The sequence below is a fragment of the Mus musculus genome, chromosome 16 (assembly GCF_000001635.26).
Source record: "Mus musculus strain C57BL/6J chromosome 16, GRCm38.p6 C57BL/6J".
NCBI lineage: Eukaryota > Metazoa > Chordata > Mammalia > Rodentia > Muridae > Mus > Mus musculus.
In genome coordinates, this window is record NC_000082.6 from 44,370,669 (window position 1) to 44,390,945 (window position 20,277).

Here is a 20,277-nt window from a genome sequence, read left to right on the forward strand (position 1 = left end):
GTCATCCTCAGTGAAAAGAAAACAAGATATGCATGCTGCCTCCAAGCAGAAGACAAACATGCTGTCCTCCAGCACAGCCTCTGCAGACAGACCCAGTAGCACTGGCTCCAGCCTGGACGTTCTCAAACACGTGATCCATGAAGTGGAGCACGAGATGGAAGAGTATGAGCGGTGCACAGGGCGTGAGGTCACGGGGCTGCAGGGTGGTCAGGGACTCACAGGCTTCACCCTGTCCCTGGTGAGCTCTCTCTGCCGCCTGGTTCGGTACCTTAAAGAGGTAAGGGTGCAAGTTATGGGAATCCTCTTTTCAGGCAAAAATATATGTAGATTGGTTTCTCCTTGCTTAATTTATTGCAACCTCTAAGTAAGGACAGTTAAATTTGAATATTTTTATTTTACTCAGTTTTAGTATATCTAGTAAAATTTATGCTTGTAGTCCCCCGCTATCATTAGATATATGGTGAGGTAAATATTGCTGATGTTGCTATGGATAAAGAAATATCTTATGCCAGTTGTAAGTATTACTGTTTGGGTATTTTGGGTTAAATAGCACTGCTAGCTATAGCTTTGCTATGTCGCTTTCCTCTGCTGGCTGCTGCTCCTGTGTCAGCTCTGCTGGCAGAGTTGCTTTGCCTGTAATCTGTAAATTTCATAGGCAGGAAAAGTGTGGTCTCTGTAGAATGGGAGTTGTCATCTTATTGTGAAAATAATTTTATAGAATAAAGAATTGTTTGCTACTAAATAATAATCGGTCCTTAGGTGGTATAGAATTAGTAGTTCATTTTAATTTTCTATAAGGTCTACTAAAGGATCCGAGGAGATAGCTCAGCTGCTCAAGTGTTTGCTTTGAAAGCGTGTGTACTTGAGTTTAATCCCCAAATCAAAAATTCTGGGGAAGTGACGATGGTGGTCTCCTCGGGGCTCCTGAGCCAGCCAGTCTAGCCGAATTGGCAAGCTCCACTCTAGGTCAGTGAGAGAGAGCCCCTGCCTTTATTTCTGAGAATGGCACTTGAGGTTTCCATGCATGCACACCCTCATACACATGTACATGCAGACATTAAAACATCTACATACAGGTTACTTATGTGCTTAAATATGTTGAACAAATATGACAAAAATGTTAAGAAACTTTACTTTAAGCAGTAGCTGTGTCACTGTGGTTGATGTGTCATCTGGGGTTGTTTTCGTCAGAGTGCCTTATAATGAGCGGTTTCTGCGCTGTCAGACATGGGAACGTCTTTTCAGTAGACCCCTTCCACTCCTGTTATCCTCCCACCTCCCAGGATTCTTTTCCAGTCAGTCTGGAGTCCTTGAAAGTGTGCTAGTGCTTAGGAACAACAGCAGGCCTATGACATGCGCCTTGTAACTGTTCACATACTTTCAAAGCTATGATAGTTCGTAGAGTAGTCAATATAGTACCTGTTTCAAAGTATATTTTAACAATCAGGTTTTGATTGGCGGTATATCACACAACATGAAATAGAAGCATACAGAAGAGTGTAGAGTGGAAAGCCTAATTCTCATTCCTAGCTTGTAACCAGCCTGCTTGTTTCCATGTAGCTCACTGTCATGGTCAGACACCAATGAGTCGTTCTAGAGACGGGCTTTGTGTTCAAACTGTATTCATGCACAGCCCTTCACTTTTTAAATGAAAAAAAAAAAAGTAGTTCTTTAAGATGGAACTAGAACAAAAAAAGTACGTTTTTATGAATTAAATGTAGCCTTCTAATGAAAGTTTTAAGTCTCATCGCTGTCGTGGTTGTTGCTTCTCTGTAAGTGTCCTTGCTATCTTGTCTGTGTAGAAGTGGAGTTGTCAGTATGTGATCCCACTGGTGGGAGTTTACTTTTCTTCTTGTCTTTTGCAGAGTGAAATCCAACTTCGGAAAGAAGTAGAGACAAGGCAGCAGCTGGAACAGATGTTAGGTGATCACCGAGAGCTCATTGATGCCCTGACAGCTGAAATCCTCTCCCTCAGAGAAGAGAATAGTACCATGCAGGTATTCACTTGCCCTCCCAAAGGCTCCATGTTTGATAGTGAGCATGTCTACGTGCATGTAAGCGTCTCCTGGAGCTGCGGGTGGCTTAGCTGCTCTGATGTGACTACCTGTCACGTCGGCAGCAGCAGTGGGTAGTAATGAGCGTTTGTTATGCCAGGGTTCTGTAGTCAAAACATAAGCTGCATATAATACATAGGATAAGTTTGCTATTTCTAAGAAATATGCTATGGAGTGGGGATAGCAGGATCTACATTTCAATACCTACCAATACCGTGGTCATTTAAAGTGTGAAGGAGTGTTCTGGTAGCCACTTGTCATTTTAGAGGAAAGGGTATTAGAGGAAAGGATGACAGCCTTTGAACCCTTCTGCACTGGTATTAGGTACTCTTTGTGATTGCTTTTGGTGACTCTATAAAAAGGCATATAATATCCTTCCTAGAACACTGACTGCTTGCGTGCTTCTTTAAATATTCTTTCTTTGTATGCATTATGTGACTATAGGTATTCATGTGTATGTACAAGTCTGTGTGGAGGACAGAGGTTGATGTTGGTGTCAGCTTCAGTCACTCTTCATCTTACTTTTTGAGGTTGGGGTCCCCATGAATGTGAAGCTCACCAGTTTGACTGGACTCTGGCCAGTGAGCTCTGAGAATCTACCTGTCTCTGCCCCCACACTGATGCTATAAACATGTGCTGCTGTACCTAGCATTTTACATTGGAGCTGGGGATTTGAACTCAGGTCCTTATGTTTGTGTGGTGAGCACTGTACTGACTGAGCCATATCCTTACCTCCTTAGGACTCTTTGCATGCTGAGTTTAAAGAATTAGGCAAAAGAAGTGGGGAACCACCGAAGGCAAGAGTCATGATGTGACTTAAGTCTTAGAAGGGTCATCTGAGCTACTAAGCATGCACTGTGCTCTGCTGTGCTAATCCACCTGAAGACTACTTCACCGCACTGTGCTGCGTGGGCCATAGCAGAGAGGGCTGCCTTTGTTGGGCCACTTAGTGTCCCCTGACTCCGGTTCTAACCACTTAGGAGCTGTTTGACAATAATATACCTAATTAATATTTATAAATACTTAATATATATGTAGAAATGAAGAGTCATATATTTATTTTGTTCTTAAATGACTACAGTTATTTACCAGTGAGGTATGCGTTCTTTTCTGATTCTGTGTAACTATCCTTAGTTATATTGGACATCATTGTCCTTATTTCTTATCCCACAATGTGTTTCTACCCAAAACGTTTTTAAACATAGCTGCTTCCAGAAAACCAGCCATCAGAAGATTGGATGGCTTTTTGGTTGTCTTTCTTGTTACTGTTTGAGAGTGGGTCTCACTATGTATGTAGCTTAATGTGGCCTTGGCTTTGTGGTCCTCCTGTCTCAACTTCTTGCATGATAGAAATGCAGACGTGTGCTGCCATGCTGGCCTAAGAAGATATTAAACTACCAAAAAGAATATAATGAAATCTTATTTTCAAACTGAATTGCTTCCAGCTAATAGATGGCTGATGCTGCATAGTCGGTGTCTTCACTGCTTTCTCTTCTCTTGAGAACTGAAGCTGTTCTCTGGTGGCCCTGTGAAATCACTGTGTTGTCTCAGACTACAGGTTGAGGACAGAACTAGGGATGGTAGCAGAGTACATCTAGGCGTTGTGAGATTAATTCAGGTAGGGAATAGCAGCGTGGCCAGAGCAGAAGTGGGAAATGGTGTACAGATGGAGCAAATTCAAAGTGTATTGTGAAGGCCAACCAAACGCACTGGAAATGGAGCAAAGGAAAGGACGTGAGGGAAAAAGCCAAAGGTAATTGTGCAGTTTGGGATTTGGATTTAAAAGATGAAGCTGCCGTGTATGTTGTAGGAGGCAAGAGGAGCTTGGCTTTGTCTAGGTTGAGTTTGAAGTCTATTTGAGTCCTACATGGGGAAACTTAAAAGACCACTGAACATACGAGGGTGAAACTTGAGGAGAAAGTTGTTTTGTACGCTGTATTCATTGATACTACACATTGGTACTCTCTCTGACGTCTGGACCACACCTACTTTTACTCGTTGTCTGCATTTATAAGCACTTATGGCATGTGTCACCAGCTGTGTCACTGGTTTCTCTTGTCTTTGTTATAAGGTTTTGGCAGGCCATAGAACTTTGCTTTCTTCCCTTTCACCTGCCATCTTCTATACCTGTAAGGACTATATGCCAATATTTATGAAAGGCCTGCATTTTGTGATTGTAGTCAGACTTGTTGATTTTACATTACCTATTTACATCTACAGTATGAAACAGATAAAGAAAAAAACAAATCCATCTAAACTTCTAGACAGTGAAGTTGACTTTTAATGTGAGAGTGGAATTCCAAACATGTTCAGTTATATGATAGATGATAAGCTAATCAGTTGGTGTGATATTGTCTTTATTTTGAATTGGAAAATTCTATAACATTAGTAGGTATATACACATCCATAGACAATTCTGAGTATACATTAACTACAGTTACTTTCATAGAAAGCTGTAATTATCCTACATAGAGAATGCTGTGCTTTTCTTTTGCTCTTCACATTGTTTCACATACATGAAGATATGTTTTTATGACATTAGAGTTTATCCACTTTGGTGTCCATGAATGCTCTGTTGAGTTTCCCCCACCTAATGTATCACTCTCTTATTGTAGCTAGTCAGTAGAGAGCATCTATGTGAAAAGATTTTGCAAATTAAAAGCTCTATAAAAAGACTTAATTTTGATAGCAGAGTACTTAGTAATAGTAGTTAGTTATTTAACTACTACTTCATCACCATGATTCGTCTAGGACATTTCTAATTATGAATAACATTGCTTTAGGGTAGGTATTTAAAATGATAACACACACACACACACACACACACACACTCACTCACACACACTCACATGTCTGTATGGCTTACTCTTTAGATAATGACTGCTGTTTGTTATGCCAGTGATGTGTGGTTTTCTTTAGGCGAGACTTCAGCAGTACATGGTTACCACAGATGAGCAGCTCATATCGCTCACACATGCCATTAAGAACTGTCCTGTGATAAATAACTCCAGACAAGAAAGTCAAGCACCAGAAAGGGCAGCTATGGGTAGAAGACTTGTGGATAATGTAGGTAGGTGGAGTCTTATTATTCCCCGTCTGTTATCAAATTACCTAATATCTTTAGAGTAGTAATAAGCAAAAAAGATCGAGCTTGTGGATTAGAGGAAGTGGTGGGATGGAATGTAGTTTGTATGAGGTCACTCTTTTCTGGTGGGCTTTGCTGTTGATATCTCATCACTATAATGTTGGTGAGTTAACTTTGCTACTAAGAAACCTTTAGTTACTCAAAGGTGAGAAACCCAGGGCTTATGGTACTTCACAGTTATTGGGAATTATTATTGCCTGTGGGAAAGTTAGAAATGTTATAGAGATGAAAATTGGTTCACATCTTCCTAAGTCTCACCCTTACAACCCTGTTAGGGTAGCACAGAATGCACCACACTGTTGACCCATAACTCACCAAGTGATCTTGTTGTGGAATGATGCTTGCATACAGAAGTCAGTATATTACAGTTTTCTTCTTGTCTTATTTGTCATGACCATTGGGAAGCTAGTGCTGTGGGTGGTGGGGTCTGCTTTCTGAAGATAGCTTTGAGTCTTTAACAGCTTTTCCTACTGAAACGAGTTTTCTGCCTCTGAGTTTCTGGCAAAGGAGGGTATAGTTGAGAGAGTGAGGAATTTTCCTACTACTTAAATGCATTTAAGAATAAATACCTGGAGGCTGGAGAGATGGCTGCATGGTTAAGAAAACTTAAATAATCCTCCATAAGACACAGGTTCAGTTCATGGTACCCCTGTGGTAGCTCATAACTCCTGCCTGTACAGTTCCAGGGCATCTGAAACCCTCTTCCAGCCTTTGTGAGCTTCTAAAAGCATGCAGTGTACACACACACACAGACACACACGGACACATAAAGAATTACATAGAATAAATACAGGATTTTCACTTGAATGTCTCTTCTAGCTCTCTGACTTAGTAGTTTATACGCTTTGCATGGGTCTGGGGAGTTATTTAAGTGTGGGCCCATGTGTCCTTTCTGTTCCTTTCATGTTAATGTCCTCTTATCTTTCTCAGAGGGTCCTGTTATAAGCAGTAATGGCTCCATGCCATTGATGTTCAGAGGGGAAGAAGTGGTTGAATTCCCACAGGAAGAGTTGCCTGTTAAACTATCTCAGGGGCCAACCCCCACAGAAAACTTGAATCTGGCCAATAATTTCCCAACCCATATTTTCGAGCCAGCTGTGATGCTAACACCACCCAGGCAGAAGAGCAACTCAGAATTCTCTCCTCTCCAGGATGGTAAGCATGCTTCTCCTATATTTATATGGAAGCTGTGATTTTTTTTTTCCTCTTCACTTATATGATAATGTATATATGTGTGTATGTTGTATGTGTGTGTGTGTATGTATATATGTAAAGTGAGTTGTAATGTATGTGTACATTACATACATACACGCACATGCACACACATGCATTTTTTAGGGTAGTTCCCCTGCACCCAGCCATCACTCTGAAAGTAACAGGATAACTTGAAGAAGGAAGGACTTGCTTTTTGTTCCTGGATTCGGTGGTCTGTGACCAGCTAGCTCTGCTCTTTCTGAATGCTGGTAGAACAAGATATGGCAGAGGAAAGCCTCTCACCTCATGGCAGCCCAGAGACAGTGTGAGAAGGATCTGAAAATGAACACTCTTCAAAGACATGCCACTGCTGACCAATGTGCACATGCGTGTGTGTGCGTGTGCGTGCGCATGCGCGTGCGTGTGCAAAGGTCCATGATACACATATGGAGGTCAGAGAGAACTTGTGGTAATAGATTTGCCTTCTACCACGTGGTTCCTAGGTATCAAATCCAGGTCATCAGGCTTAGTGGCAAGGACTTTAACCCACTTAACTCTGTGTCACTAGTCCTTGAAAAATATTTTTAATTATTTTTGTTTATTTGTGTGTTGGAGGGGGGGTGTGTTCCCTCACCCATGTGAGCCTGTGTGGAGGCCAACAGTTGACAACATTATATTCCTTTATCACTTTCCACCTTTTAAATTTTTGATTAATTAATTTTGAGAGAGAGAGAGAACTAGGCCTGTGGATGCTGTGGCTTGTACAAGGAGGTCAAAGGACATCTCTGGGGAGTCAGTTCTCTCCTGTGTGGTGTCAGACTGGAACTCCGGCCTGTGTGCTAGTGACTTCTGCTGAGGCAGCTTTCTAGCTCCTCTTTTCAAAGATAGTTTTCACAGGTTGGTCAGCAGCGCACGTCTTTGAAGGATGTGCTTTTAAAGATCCTTCTCTCTTTTTTTTTTTTTTTTTTTTCATGAGTGTACATTTTTTGCATGGATTTTTTTTCTTTAAAAATTATAGTAGAAGCTAAGTTATATCTTTGGAACCCTAAGTTCCTCAGATTGTCTGTACTTTGATGTGTTTTCAGTAAGGAACTGAGGAGGTTGCAGAGGTTAAAGAAAGTGGCAAAGCCTTGTTACTAGAAGTGCACTTTGCTGTTTCTATGGCAAATTGGTCATTGTCAGACCAGCTCAGGGGAAGTGGAGATGATACTGGGCTGGAGCCACGTACTGGTGGTTTGCCCACTCCTTAGTCACTTGGGGGGAGTTTCGGACTAAGACGCCTCTTCTCTAACTCAGTAGTTTAGTATTTCTTAGAGGTCTGGGGAGTTATTAATTATGTCTAGAATAAGGAAGTAAGCCTTGAATTGTGATGTTTGTTTATATTAGATTTTTAATCCTTATAGTAATTATTCAATCCCCCCCCCCCACACACACACACACACATACACACACACTCGTGTCTCACTAGGCAGCCCAGGCTGGCCTTAAACTCACGATCATTCCTTCTCAATTGTGATTACAGGCATGCATCACTGTTTCTGGGTAGGAGGTACATATGTCAAAGTATATTAAAAACGATTGTGACACATGGTTTTTCAGAATGCTACTAAGTGGTCTCAGGAATATGAAAGTTTTTGTGCGTGATTGTCCATATTCCTTTATGAGACTACTTTAGGCACTCGGAGGCTAAACCCTTCTATTGCATATTTCCTATGACAGCATGATGCTGTGATTATAGCACTGACTGATTAAAAAATAAGATGCATATGACTGTTTTAAAATTGGTACTCACAGTTCTGAGGAGGACTGTTCAGACTCGTCCGGCCCCACGAATTCCCCCCACTGTGGAAGTTATAGAGAAGGAGCAGAACTGGGAAAAGAAGGCCCTGCCTATTGATCCAGACATTCAGAACTCAAGTGAGGAAAACCGTCTCTTCACTCAGAGGTGGAGAGTCTCGCACATGGGAGAAGACCTGGAGAACAAAGGGCAGCCAGCATTTGTTAGCCTGTCACAGCCGCCTTGTAGTTCCCTTCCCAGCACTCAGCAGCCAAGAAACCCCGTGTTGTCAGAGGAGCCCACTGTGCTTGGAGATGGGCAGCAGCTCAGAACATCGGAGGCCCTGGTGCAGAGGAAGGACATTATGGCCCGGATCGCCGAGCTCACACTGCAGAATTCAGCCATCAAGGCCCACCTGAACAATATTACCAGCTCAGGGGGAGAGCAAGGTGATGGACTGCGGGAGCCACGCAAACAGGGAAGTGCCAGTGAAGTGTCTACTGTAAGTACCAGCTGAGACTGCCTGGGACACAGCAGGAGTGAGATAGGGTTGGACACTGTGAGACCTGTCACTGCAGTCTAAAGGGGCCGCAAAGGGAATAAAGATTTGTTTTCCCTCATGGTTTCAGACTCCCTGTGTCAGAATCTATTGCTCTGGCCCTTAGGTTAGACAAACAGACTTTCATGGTGGCCAGAACACGTGGTCCGTAAGGGTCAGAGGATAAGGTACATGTCTGTAAGATGTGCCCAGGTGATGAAATTCTTCTAGCTAAGCCCTGCCTCCTCCCAGTCACCGCCTACCCATAATACTTTCACGTTATAGATCCTTCATTAAAGCCCTCAGAAGCCGGTCACTCCCTAAAGCCCAGGGGCTGGCAAGCAAGCCCCCAGTGTATGAGTTGGGACATTTCATATCAGGCTTTAACAGACATCCAAAGAGGTTTCTTCTCAGAAGTGACTCTGAATAGCTTTGACATATCTTCCTTACAAGTAGATCAAACTTACCTGTTAGCTTGTTTTACAACATGAAAATCAAAATACATGAACACATGAAAAAAGAAAACTAACTAAACTGTAGGAGGGCTGAGGCTAAGCTAGGAGTGAATGAGATGGAGTTGGGAGGACCTAGAGCGCTTGCTGCACAACTGGATTTTAATTAAAAGTAATTTACTCTTAATGGGGCCTATTAAAGAAGAGTTGGCCCTTAACTCTTGAATAACTTTTTCTAGGGCACAGAATGAGTTTTCCTATAGAAATTACACTTAAAGAATCAGTCAGACTTCAGTGTGCATAGGAACGGTCTGAGGATCTGGCTAAACTGTAGTGCCTGACTGAGTAGGTCTGGGATTCAGCCAGTTCCTTTGTAATACGTTCCTCCGTGATGCCAGAGTGGCTGGTCTGCTCACATTTGGAGGAGCAGCGGTCTTACATAGAGAGCAGGTGGTTTTGTTTTGTTTTGTTTGTTTTTTATTCTGTGTAACTAGTGGCAGGTATGTTGGCTCAGCAATCTTCAAGAGACACAAGGCAGGATTGACATGTGTTTGAGGACAACCAGGGCTGCTTTAGTGAGTGCCAGACCATTCTGGGCTAGAGTGTGAGCTCTGTCTTTTAAAACAAACAAATAATAAAACGAGAAAACGATTAAACAGAGCATCCCTAACTGTTCTGAGTCCCCTCTGGAAAAGCTTCCCTGCCCCTCCTAGCTCCTGTGAGGTCAGCTTTTGTAGGCTCTCTCCATGAGTGAGAACATGTGGGTCTGTCTTTCTGTCAGTGAAGACATTTATAAGTAAAGTTGACGAGTCTGATCACTTAAGCCTTTATTTCATTGTTCGTGGGGAGAAACGTGAGTCTGAGTCCCCGACAGGAGTGTCCATGGCACACCCGGTCACGCAGGGTGCTTTCTTTGACCCGTTTTGAGCAAAGGTGACGCCTGTAAGGATCTGACAGCAGCTACACTGCTCTTGCAGTCGGAAGGCGGAAGGCGCGGGGCAGCCTGGGGCAGCCTGGGGCAGCCTGGGGCTGGGGGGTTTCTGAGCTAGCCACGTTCCTAGGGGCTTTCAAATCATGACCGAGTGCTTTGGTGAGGAAAGTGGGAGGTGGAAGTAGGAGCCACCTCTGTTATCATTGGCTCAAGAGTGCAGGCCAGGAAGGAGCTTCAGTGGTGGGCAGCAGCCATGTACAGGCACAAGTGTGTTTGCATATTATGTTATGTGTTTGTAGAGTTTTGAAGATCATTTGAAACAGATCACTGTTGCTTTTGAAAAGTTAACACAATTAAATGTTGAGCCTGTGGCCTTTCTAAATAATACTCCCTGGGAAGGGAGGTCTGATGCTGCTGCCTTTACCACCCCCTTTCTATTTTAATCAGAAATACAAAATAGCCTCTGACTCTTATTGGTTTACTTACCTTTAAAATATAAACAGACAAAAGCAAAAAAACACTAGTTCAAATTAGTCATTTTTGTCATGTATTTGTTTTTCCCCTCAAAGGGATCTATTTAACTAAATAAAATTATTATGAATGGTCAAAGTACATTTTTCTTGGGCTTTTCAAATTAAACTTATATTGTATCGCTGGAGTAGTTTTTGTTTTGTATTGTTTGGGCTTTTACTCTCTATTTAGACCATTTTACTGTCTTATGCTCCTTTCTAATCACAGATATTCTTAAATCAGATCTCTGAAGCTAAAAGCAAAGGAATAGTATGCTTAAGAGTCTTTGCCAGATAACTCACGAAGCTTGTTTGAAGATTGAAGTTTTAAAAGCAGTCTTTTCAGATTCAGAGATATTCCTGTGTAGTCTGTCCCCACTCTGATCTGTCATCGATAGGAGTGTGCCATTTACCTCCCTGGCAGATGTGTCTTTGCTCTTGTGATTCATTCTCATTCTCTCTCCTCTCCTCCCCTCCCCCTCCCCCTCCCCCTCCCCCTCCCTCCCTCTTTCAGCTGAGGCAAGTAGTAGGAGCTGCAGGCGCCGGGCGGCTTCGTTCATGCAGCAGTGGAAAAATTTGTGTATGCCTTTGCTTTAGCCCTCATGCTTCAATTACATGATTTGTAAACTATTTTACCCCATCATTCATTTATGTTTATATCAAGGCTCATAAATACTGAATTGCTGGTACTTAGTAGAAAAATCAGAGTTGAGTGGTTTTAATGATGGATTTATACCTTTCCCCCTAAAGAATTTCCCAGCAGTTCAGTCTTTAACGCCAAGTAGCATGGAGGAGCGGATTGCAGAGTTGAACCGACAGAGCATGGAGGCGCGCAGCAAACTGCTCCAGCTGATAGAGCAGCAGAAACTTGTGGGCTTGAACCTTTCCTCATCACCGGTGTCACCCGTGGAGTCACCTCTCAGAGCGTGGGCCGGTAGGTCACAGTGTGATTCCTGACTTACAAATGTAGAAGTGTGGTTTCACTCTCCCAACTGTGAAAGTTCCTGCTGAGTCAACATAACCTCCATAACATTCCATGTCCTAGTCCCCCAGTTCTGTGCCACAGGACGCTGGCTTGGGGCAGAGAGTAAGTGGCTTGGCAGAAATAGTGGTAGAAAGCTGCCTCTTAGGTGGATTTCTGAGTTCAAGGCCAGCTTGGTCTACAGAGTAAGTTCCATCCAGGACAGCCAGGGCTACACAGAGAAACCCTGTATCCAAAAAAAAAAAAAAAAAAAAAAAAAAAAAAATGCAAGCAAGCAAACAAGCAAAGCTGCCTCTTGTTCTATAGTTAGTCTCTGGCATCTAGGGAGACACCATCGAAGTCACATACAGTATGTGACTCGCTTAGGATATATGCTGCATAAAGTATCTATAAATGTTATCACATCAGATTACAAATAATTGCTCTCTTAAAACCAGGAACATATTTCCACTCAATTGAGTTTTTACATTATTTTGTTACATTTAAGAATATATAAAGAAATTAAAAAATAATTGAGTTTTCATAGTAGTCCTGTTCAAACAGTGCTGAATAAATGAAGTAGCTCAAAGTTGCTTTTAGCCAAAAATACATTTATGCCCTCAAGGGTGGTGCTACATCAAAGATATTGATTGGATCCCAGTCTAAAGCTAATTGTGACGAACTGAAAGGCATTCCTGAGATGCTAAAGCTATGGTGCTTACAGGGACCCACCTTAGTGTCCTGCATGACTGGGTTACCACTAAGAGTTTTCACCTCTGTTGGAAATTATTTATTTTTTGAAAATTTGAACAAGAGACTCTTGGGGATTTCTAGAAAGTAACAGGTAATTTATTTTCCCTAAAGCCTTTCCTTTGTATTTATTCTAGGTTTCCTCAGTTGACCAATAGCTGTCTTCAGTTCTTCATAGTCATGAAGGCTGGAGGCAAATTCTGGCTCAAATACGTAAATTGTTCACATATGAATCCTGCAAGGTGCCTGCCATGTGTGGTCTTAAATATTCCAGCACCAAACTGGGGACCACACAGAAACAATAAGTGTAGAAAATGTCAGCTGGTTCTGAGAATAGTTGGGGACATAAAGCAAAACAGCCTAACGTGTGATTCTGTGAATGTGACATTGCTTTCTGTAAGCTTGAAAATTATCTTTATTTCTGCTATCTCATCTAGTATTCAACACACCCAAAATAGAATTCTTGATTTTATAGTCACCTCTGTGGGGTATAATAAAAATTAGAGTAAACAGTGTCATGGTTTTGTAGTATAACTGGGGGAATTTAAAAAAATTAGTTAGCTTTGTTGTTTGACAATTTTATACGTGAATAATACATTCTGGCTCTTCTCACCCTCAGTCTGCTATTCTCTCTTCTCTTACAGCCCCCTGCCTTTCTCTCTTCTCCTACAGCCCTGGCAGCCCCCTGCCTACTGTCCCTTTCTCATGCTGATAACTTGTTTTCCCTCCAGCTATTACATTTGTTCTACCCTCTTCCAAGGTTTTCTCTGAGCCTTGAAGGAGGAGCTATAGAGGTCCTTTTGAGAGGTACTTTACTGGCTCTTATTCTCAGCACTGTGAGCAGCCAAGAGTCTGTATTCACCACAGTTTTCTGCCGAGCCAAGCTGCTCTGAATAAGGCTGAGAGTGGCATTTTTTTTCTGTGGCTGTAAAGAGAGATACTTAGAAGGCAGCTTGACATAACAGTTTAGCCAGACAACCGTAGTAACTCTCTTCTACTCGGGACCTACGACCTTCCCTGCCGTGTGGTTTTGATCAGATATATTGTACCATGGACTTGGATATGGCCAAAGCAAAGCCTAATTATGTGAATCTTCAGGGTTTCCTAAGTAGATAAACAGTCAATAGACATTTATTAGTAAAATACTTTATAGCCATCATAATCATAGAGGATCCCGCAAGTCATTCTTAAGATCAGACTTCATAGCTGTAAGGGTAAAAGAAACCCTATTTAGTTTTATCAAATTCAAAAATTAAACTTTACGGCTAGCTCTCTTTTAATTAAAAAAAAAATTTTATTCTGTGACAATTTCACAAATGCATGTATTTTAACTATATTCACCCCCCCCCATACACACATACACACCCCTTCTCTTCATCCTCTTTCCTGTTCCCCAATGTATCGTAGGGCCCACTGGTTGTCACTGCTTGCTCTGATATGATACCACTTGTTGGAAGATTCTGGCATTCTGTAAACTGGCATGCTGCCCAATTGACAAGTAGCTAAAGTTTCCTGTTGTAACAGTTCATTTTTTAAAAACCATCTCTCAAGTGCTTCTGTAAGCCATCATGACAAAACTATATAAACACCTAAAATTGTAACAAATAATTTCTAATAATGTTGAAATTTAACAAAGATATTACTTCTCTTAGTGAGAAGTAAGGACATTAAATTTTACTTTTATATTTTAGAAGAAGGAAAGCGAACCATCGAGGTGTCTGTTCCAGGAATGGAGGCTTCAGAGAGTTCAAAATGCAATACTGTGTCTCCTGTCAGTGGGAACAGTTCAAGAAGGTAGGGCCACAGGGCTGTTGGTACTCAAAGCATCAATAGTGTCTGTGTGCCTTTCTCTCTGCACTAGGTTTCTTTTTAACTTAAGTTCAGACAGACTCACTCATACAGAGAGAATAAGGTGAGAAGTAAGCTTGACCGAGTAGGGTTGTCTGCTTAAAACAGAAATGGGCTGATCTTTATGCATTTATGGCTACAAAATTAGGAGATGCTATCTCCCAGGGTAGATACATTGACTGGTAGCACTTTCATCCTTGCAATAAGTGAACACAAAGCTGATTGGCCTAGATGAGCCACGTGATTGGTAGGCGAGTCAGGAAGGAGTTCCCTGGCTTTCCTGTCTCCACCCTGCATCCTTGTATCTACCGTTCTGCTCCAGTTCTCATCGCTCCCAGGCTACCCTGACCACCTTCCCACTCCTGCACAGCCTTTAAAAGTCGTACCTGTATGGTATTATTTATGGAAGGCATGCGCAGTTATCTGTCAAAATCTGCAGAATGTATCTCATACAGAGAGACCCCAGTGGAAACTGGACTTTGTTAGTAGTGAGTCAGGCTTGGGTGGTCAGTGGTGATGTATTAATTCAGGATGTTATAAATAAGAGAAGCAGTATTAGAGATGGAGGTGACAGGCACATGAGAATGCCGAACCTTCACTCTTTCTATAAAGCTAAACTACGCTGAGAGTAAACTATTAGTTTTAAGCTTTGTGTTGGTCAAGTGTAACGACCCGTTTTGGACCTGTCAGCCAAACCCTTTCCAGGTCTTCCCAGTAAAGAGAGCAGTTGCACGATCGATGGCTCGTGGTAAATCTCCCCCTCTGACTGCCTGCTTATTTCTCCTTGATAGATCGTCAGGGGCGATCAGCAATTCTTGTTCTCCACTAAACGCCACCTCAGGAAGTGGGAAGTTCACACCAGTTAATCCAAGAACAAAGGTATGTTATAAAATATTATCAGTGTACTATGTAGGGTTGAGAGAGTGCAGGTGGAAGATGACTAACGTCCATTACTATTCTTAGTGTCTTTAACATGATAGAAACTGTGCAAGGAAAAGAAAGACTATAATTTATCTTCATTTGAAAAACAAGTCATTTGTTTGTCTTGTATGGTAACTAAGAGATAAGCTAGAATTTGGTAGGATTTCAAGTGTCTTCCTTCAGAGACTAGGAGTTAACTAGTTTCAGGATTGATTCCCAAGTCTTGAGTGGGTCATAGATTTGAGGTATTGCTCCTGCCATTGTTGGGGTGACTAAGTAGAGTTTGGGATAGCCAGTCCTGGGTCTGGGTACTTACACCAGTGTACCACAGCTGAGGGTACCTTTTTTAGATGGGTGATAACACCGAGGGCAAATGAATGCTTTGTATGCTTTCATAAGTTCTGGTTTGGTCCAGACTGTTTGGAAGCTAAACATTTACAATTTATGTAGATCTTTTCACAGGAGGCATTTTTATTTGTTTTGATAATGTTGAAAATTCAGTGTTTATCATAGAAGATTAAAAAAATGTCTTTAGAATTGTAAAAGTTGTTTCTCCAGAGGTAAACTGCTAAGAGATATGGAAGGCATTGGATCATAGAGATCGACACAGCCCAAATGCACCAACTGCCTTAGTTAGTTAGCTGCCCCAGTTGCCTGGCTTTACAATTTTGTCCTTTCTGATTTTACATTCTGAAAAGCTTAAAGTTATCTCTTTGATACAGTTATCCATGGTTCATGGAACTTGGTATCATTTAATTTGCCAAGATCCAGTAACTTTATTTTTTTCATCATGTTTCAAATTGTATCTACAGTTGAATAAATGTTGGATTTCTCCTTCTGAAAGTTAGGTTTTTACTAGGACACCTGCTGAACAGGCAACCAGCTGTCTGGTGTCTTCGTGGGCAGGAGCTTTGCCAGTAGAGCTGACACTTCAAAGCCATTTAACACATGCGACTTTGTTGAATGTACTCGGTTTAAATGTCTCTGAGTCTCTAGTGGGCTCATGTCTAACTCCTCTCTGCATCTTTGTTCAACAGACTGAAAAAAAAAATGAAGAAGGTTGGTTTGCTCTCTCTGCCCACATACCGTAAGTGAAGCCCCAGCAGAGAGTGTCCTCAGTGACTTATTCCTGGCCTTTCCTTCGCACTTCACAGATTCCATTTCAAGTTAATAACATTTTTCTTCAGATAAAACCTGCATAGGTATCCTGTATTTATGGAAACAGAAAAAAGAATTATTTTAATATTTTACCTTTTCAAATGTTTTTTCAACAAAGCACCTCTAATTCCCTGTGAGTAAAGCTTTGCAGGAGTTTAAGTTTTATATTTGTTTAGCCTTGTTAAATGCATTAGTGATACATTGTTACTTTTGTCATTTTGGTTGAATGTTTGTTTGTTATTTAGTGCATCTTAAATGCAATCACCTTCCCACAAGAACTAATTGGCTTTATGTATAACTTAAAATAAAGTTGTTCTGGCTTTCAGAAAAACGTGATACTTTTTTTTTCTATTATCCATCATTTCAAATTGAATGTACAGCTTTAAGAAAACTAAAGGCTGGGGCTGTGGTGCACACCTATAATCTTAATGTTGACTTAGAAGCCGGAGGCAAGGGCTGTGTAGTATATAATGAGTTCCACACCAGTCTGAGCTCCGTAGAGAACCCTGTCTCAACAAAAGAACGGGAAGTGGGTGGAGGAATGTCTATTTTCTTTAAGCACGTAAAAGTAGCTATGTGTTTAATAAAAATCTTATGGAGTTTTTAAGTGTGAAAATTTCAAAATGATAATGCCCATCTAGTAAGTAATGATTGTTGGGGTCCAGTAGTTGCCCCACAAACCACACAGTCACTGCCCTCAGTCAGACAGGAATGGTTAATTGAACGCACACCCTGAAACTGATCAGTCAAGGCCATAGCTTAGAGTTCAGGGCTGAGGCTATGACCCTGAGCATCTTTCTCTGTCAGCTTATTAAGGCTAAAACTGTAAAAACCACAGTGAGCTCATATGCAGGAGCAGAAAGTGCTGCCCAGTAGGCTGACTCAAGCCATTTCAGATCTAACAGTTCATACTGACCTTTAATTTGATGGGTCCTACCTAAAGCTTTGTGGCATTTCTTAAGATAAACAAACCTCAGAACATAGGAAACATAACAGGGTATGTGGTCAGCATGAACCTGCTCTGAGTCAATTATTTTTCTGTGTCAGTAACTGGCAAGCATATTATAGCAACGATATGAAGTTGTTGGCAGGCATGGAACAAAATGGCTACAGCTATCCTGGGGGTTGGGCCGGCCTCAACAATGGTAATGACCATTTTGTTCAAATGTCTAAATGCAGTACACTGATTTTATGATTATGTTAGAAACTTAGAAAAAGAAATATAAAAAACTGTTAGTCATTTCCTTGCCCTAACTTACCTAAAATGGATTGTCTTTCATGTACTGACTGTTTCTCAAATGTTGGCTTCTGTTTTCAGTTTGTCTCAGTGATAACTGCCATGCTATGTTAGTAATTTTCAACTTGAGTGAGTTGGGAGGGGGAAAGGGTCACACTGAAGCTCCCCTGACTCAGCGCTCCCCTCCCCTCCCCTCCCTGGGCTTCTAAATTACAGCAAAAAGTAAAATGATTTTCTTCTGGCACTGGTGAAGTTGTGTGGAGTCTGTATTTGTTTTACGTCTTGCAGATGTCGTCCCCTCGTCCTGTACATTTTGTAAGTTGTTTAATAAAGACTGTCTGGTGGCTTGAATAGGTGTGGCCCCCGTAGATTCAGGTGTTTCAATGGCCATAGGGATCAGCATTTTTAGGAGGTGTAGCCTTATTGGAGGATATGTGGCTTTGTGGAAGGAAGTGTGTCACTGTGTAGGTGGGGCTTGAGGTTCTCAGGCTCCACCCAATGCAGAAGAGTCTCCTTCTGGCTGCCTTGGAATCAAGATGTAGAACTCTTAGTTTCTTCTCCAGCACCATGTCTGCCTGTACGCTGCCATGCTTCCTGCCATGATGATAATGGGCTGAACCTCTGAAGCTGTAAGCCAGCCCCAATTAAATGTTTGCATTGGTAAGTATTGCCTTGGTCATGGTATCCCTTCACAGCAATGAAACCCTGACTAAGAGACTGAATTTTTCTGAGATAAAACCATTTTGGTATTCCTGCTTTCTCTGTGAATGTGTTTTTTTTTTTTTTTTTCCATGTGTGTATGCATGGCATTGGTGTAAGGGTGTTCTTGTGTGTGTGAACTTGCCTGTGTGTGCAGGTGCAAGTGCACAAGTGCATGTTTGTGGGAAGGCCCAGAGGTTGGAGTTGGATGTCTTTCTCCATAACTCTTCATCATAGATACTGATGCTGAGCTTGGAGCTCGCCACTTCAGCCAGTCCAGCAAACCAGTTTGCCCCTGGGTTCCCTTGTTTTCATCTCCTGCACACTGAGATTACAGGTGAGCCAACATGTTGCCTGACCACTATGTGGGTGCTGGGGATATACATTCCATTCCTCATGCTTGCATGCTAAATGCTTCACCCACTTAGCCATCTCCCAGACCCCTGAATGGAAAATTTGTATAAAATGTTTGATCTTATCTACCCATCCCTACCTCCCTCTAACTCTTCCTAGTGCCTTTCTTCCTGTCTCCCTCTCTGCTTCCATGTTTATTTTGTCATTGTTACTAACCTTACTCCAAATAATGCTGCCCACATACACGTGGATGTGGGACCGCCCACTGGGGCATGAGCAATTTACCAATAGCCAAGTTCCCCAAAGAAGAGTTAGCCTCCTTTCCTGAGGAACAGCAGCTGTCCATAGCTCCTCCTCAGGGGCCTCTTCCCTGTCTCTGCTGCTATTTTGTCAACTTTGTTCTTGTACAGGTAACCACAGCTACTTTGTACAATGTACAACACAGATGACATATACAACAGCCATGTGATGTCTAGAAGACAACATGTCATGACTTTCCTTCTCACCTGATACTCTTTCTGCCCCTCTGTGATGTTCCCTGAACCTTGGATGATGGTGGTGTGTGTTTCATCTGCAGCTGAGCACTTAACACTTCAATACTAGCCTTCAGCAGCATGGCCTCACCATCTAGCTATGATTGACAAACAATGGCATGGTGGTTTGCTGTGGATTTTTGGGGGGTGGGGTCTTCTGTCATCTCCCTGACCAATATCTTATAGAGATTATCCTGTGCTAGCATTGAGATTTACATTAAAAAATCATTGTCTTGCCGGGCGTGGTGGCGCATGCCTTTAATCCCAGCACTCAGGAGGCAGAGGCAGGCGGATTTCTGAGTTCGAGGCCAGCCTGGTCTATAAAGTGAGTTCCAGGACAGCCAGAGCTATACAGAGAAACCCTGTCTCAAAAACAAAACAAAACAAAACAAAAACAAAAACAAAAACAAAAAAATCAGTGTCTTCTGGGAACAGGCATAAGTTTTTTTCAACTTCCCCTCTAGCCACCACCCAACAGAGGTAGTAGAAAAGAAAGGCTAATAGGATATGGGGGGAGTAGACCTGTTTAGAAATGTTCATTGGGGGCTGGCGAGATGGCTCAGTGGTTAAGAGCGCCGACTGCTCTTCTGAAGGTCCCGAGCTCAAATCCCAGCAACCACATGGTGGCTCACAACCATCCATAACGAAATCTGATGCCCTCTTCTGGAGTGTCTGAAGACAGCTACAGTGTACTTACATATAATAAATAAATAAATCTTTAAAAAAAAAAAAAGAAATGTTCATTGGGGCAATTCAGTCTTCACCGTTCTCAGTCCAATCTACCAGCAAACACCCAATATGAATCAGCAACTACAGACCAGTCAACTTGGCAGACACCACACAGGAATCAGCAAGTGCAGTTCAATCCAGAAGAAACCCTCGACAAGGACGACCAACTGTAGCAGTGAATAGTTAATCTGCTCTGAGCTCCCCTGGTTGACCGTACTGGAAGTTCTCTGGATTTGCAAACGAAAGGACACACAACCTTTATATTTTGATATCCCTTAACTAGGTCAATGGATGGGCTAACCTCACTGTGGCTAATACACATTACCTTCCAGTATTCCTGAGTTAACACTTTCTAAATCTACATTTTATCTTTCCTGCCCTGTTTCCTTCTGGGCAGCCCTCCTACAAGGCCACTTTCCCCTTTACCTACATTTTGGCCATCTTATCCTCCTTCATGACGTGGTCTGTCCTATGCCCTCCTCATGGC

The 20,277-nt window shown here is 42.1% G+C and overlaps 1 protein-coding gene across 5 annotated transcripts in view; it reads left to right on the forward strand.

Annotated features, from left to right (window-relative positions):
• The window catches only part of Spice1 (spindle and centriole associated protein 1), a 41,094-nt gene extending 23,270 nt beyond the window's left edge, over positions 1 to 17,824 (forward strand). For 2 of the 5 annotated variants that reach the window (XM_017316923.1, XM_030249036.1), the window contains 9 exons: positions 12 to 277; positions 1,866 to 1,997; positions 4,974 to 5,124; positions 6,130 to 6,354; positions 8,188 to 8,672; positions 11,351 to 11,534; positions 14,003 to 14,105; positions 14,951 to 15,038; positions 16,118 to 17,724. In XM_017316923.1, the coding sequence (XP_017172412.1) occupies positions 12 to 277; positions 1,866 to 1,997; positions 4,974 to 5,124; positions 6,130 to 6,354; positions 8,188 to 8,672; positions 11,351 to 11,534; positions 14,003 to 14,105; positions 14,951 to 15,038; positions 16,118 to 16,171 (1,688 nt within the window). In that variant the 3' untranslated portion in view covers positions 16,172 to 17,724. Of the gene's footprint in view, positions 1 to 11; positions 278 to 1,865; positions 1,998 to 4,973; positions 5,125 to 6,129; positions 6,355 to 8,187; positions 8,673 to 11,350; positions 11,535 to 14,002; positions 14,106 to 14,950; positions 15,039 to 16,117 lie in introns of those variants that run through there. The other 3 variants (NM_144550.4, XR_384543.4, XR_001781808.1) reach the window with 3 other exon arrangements.
• Positions 17,825 to 20,277: the final 2,453 nt, after the last annotated feature.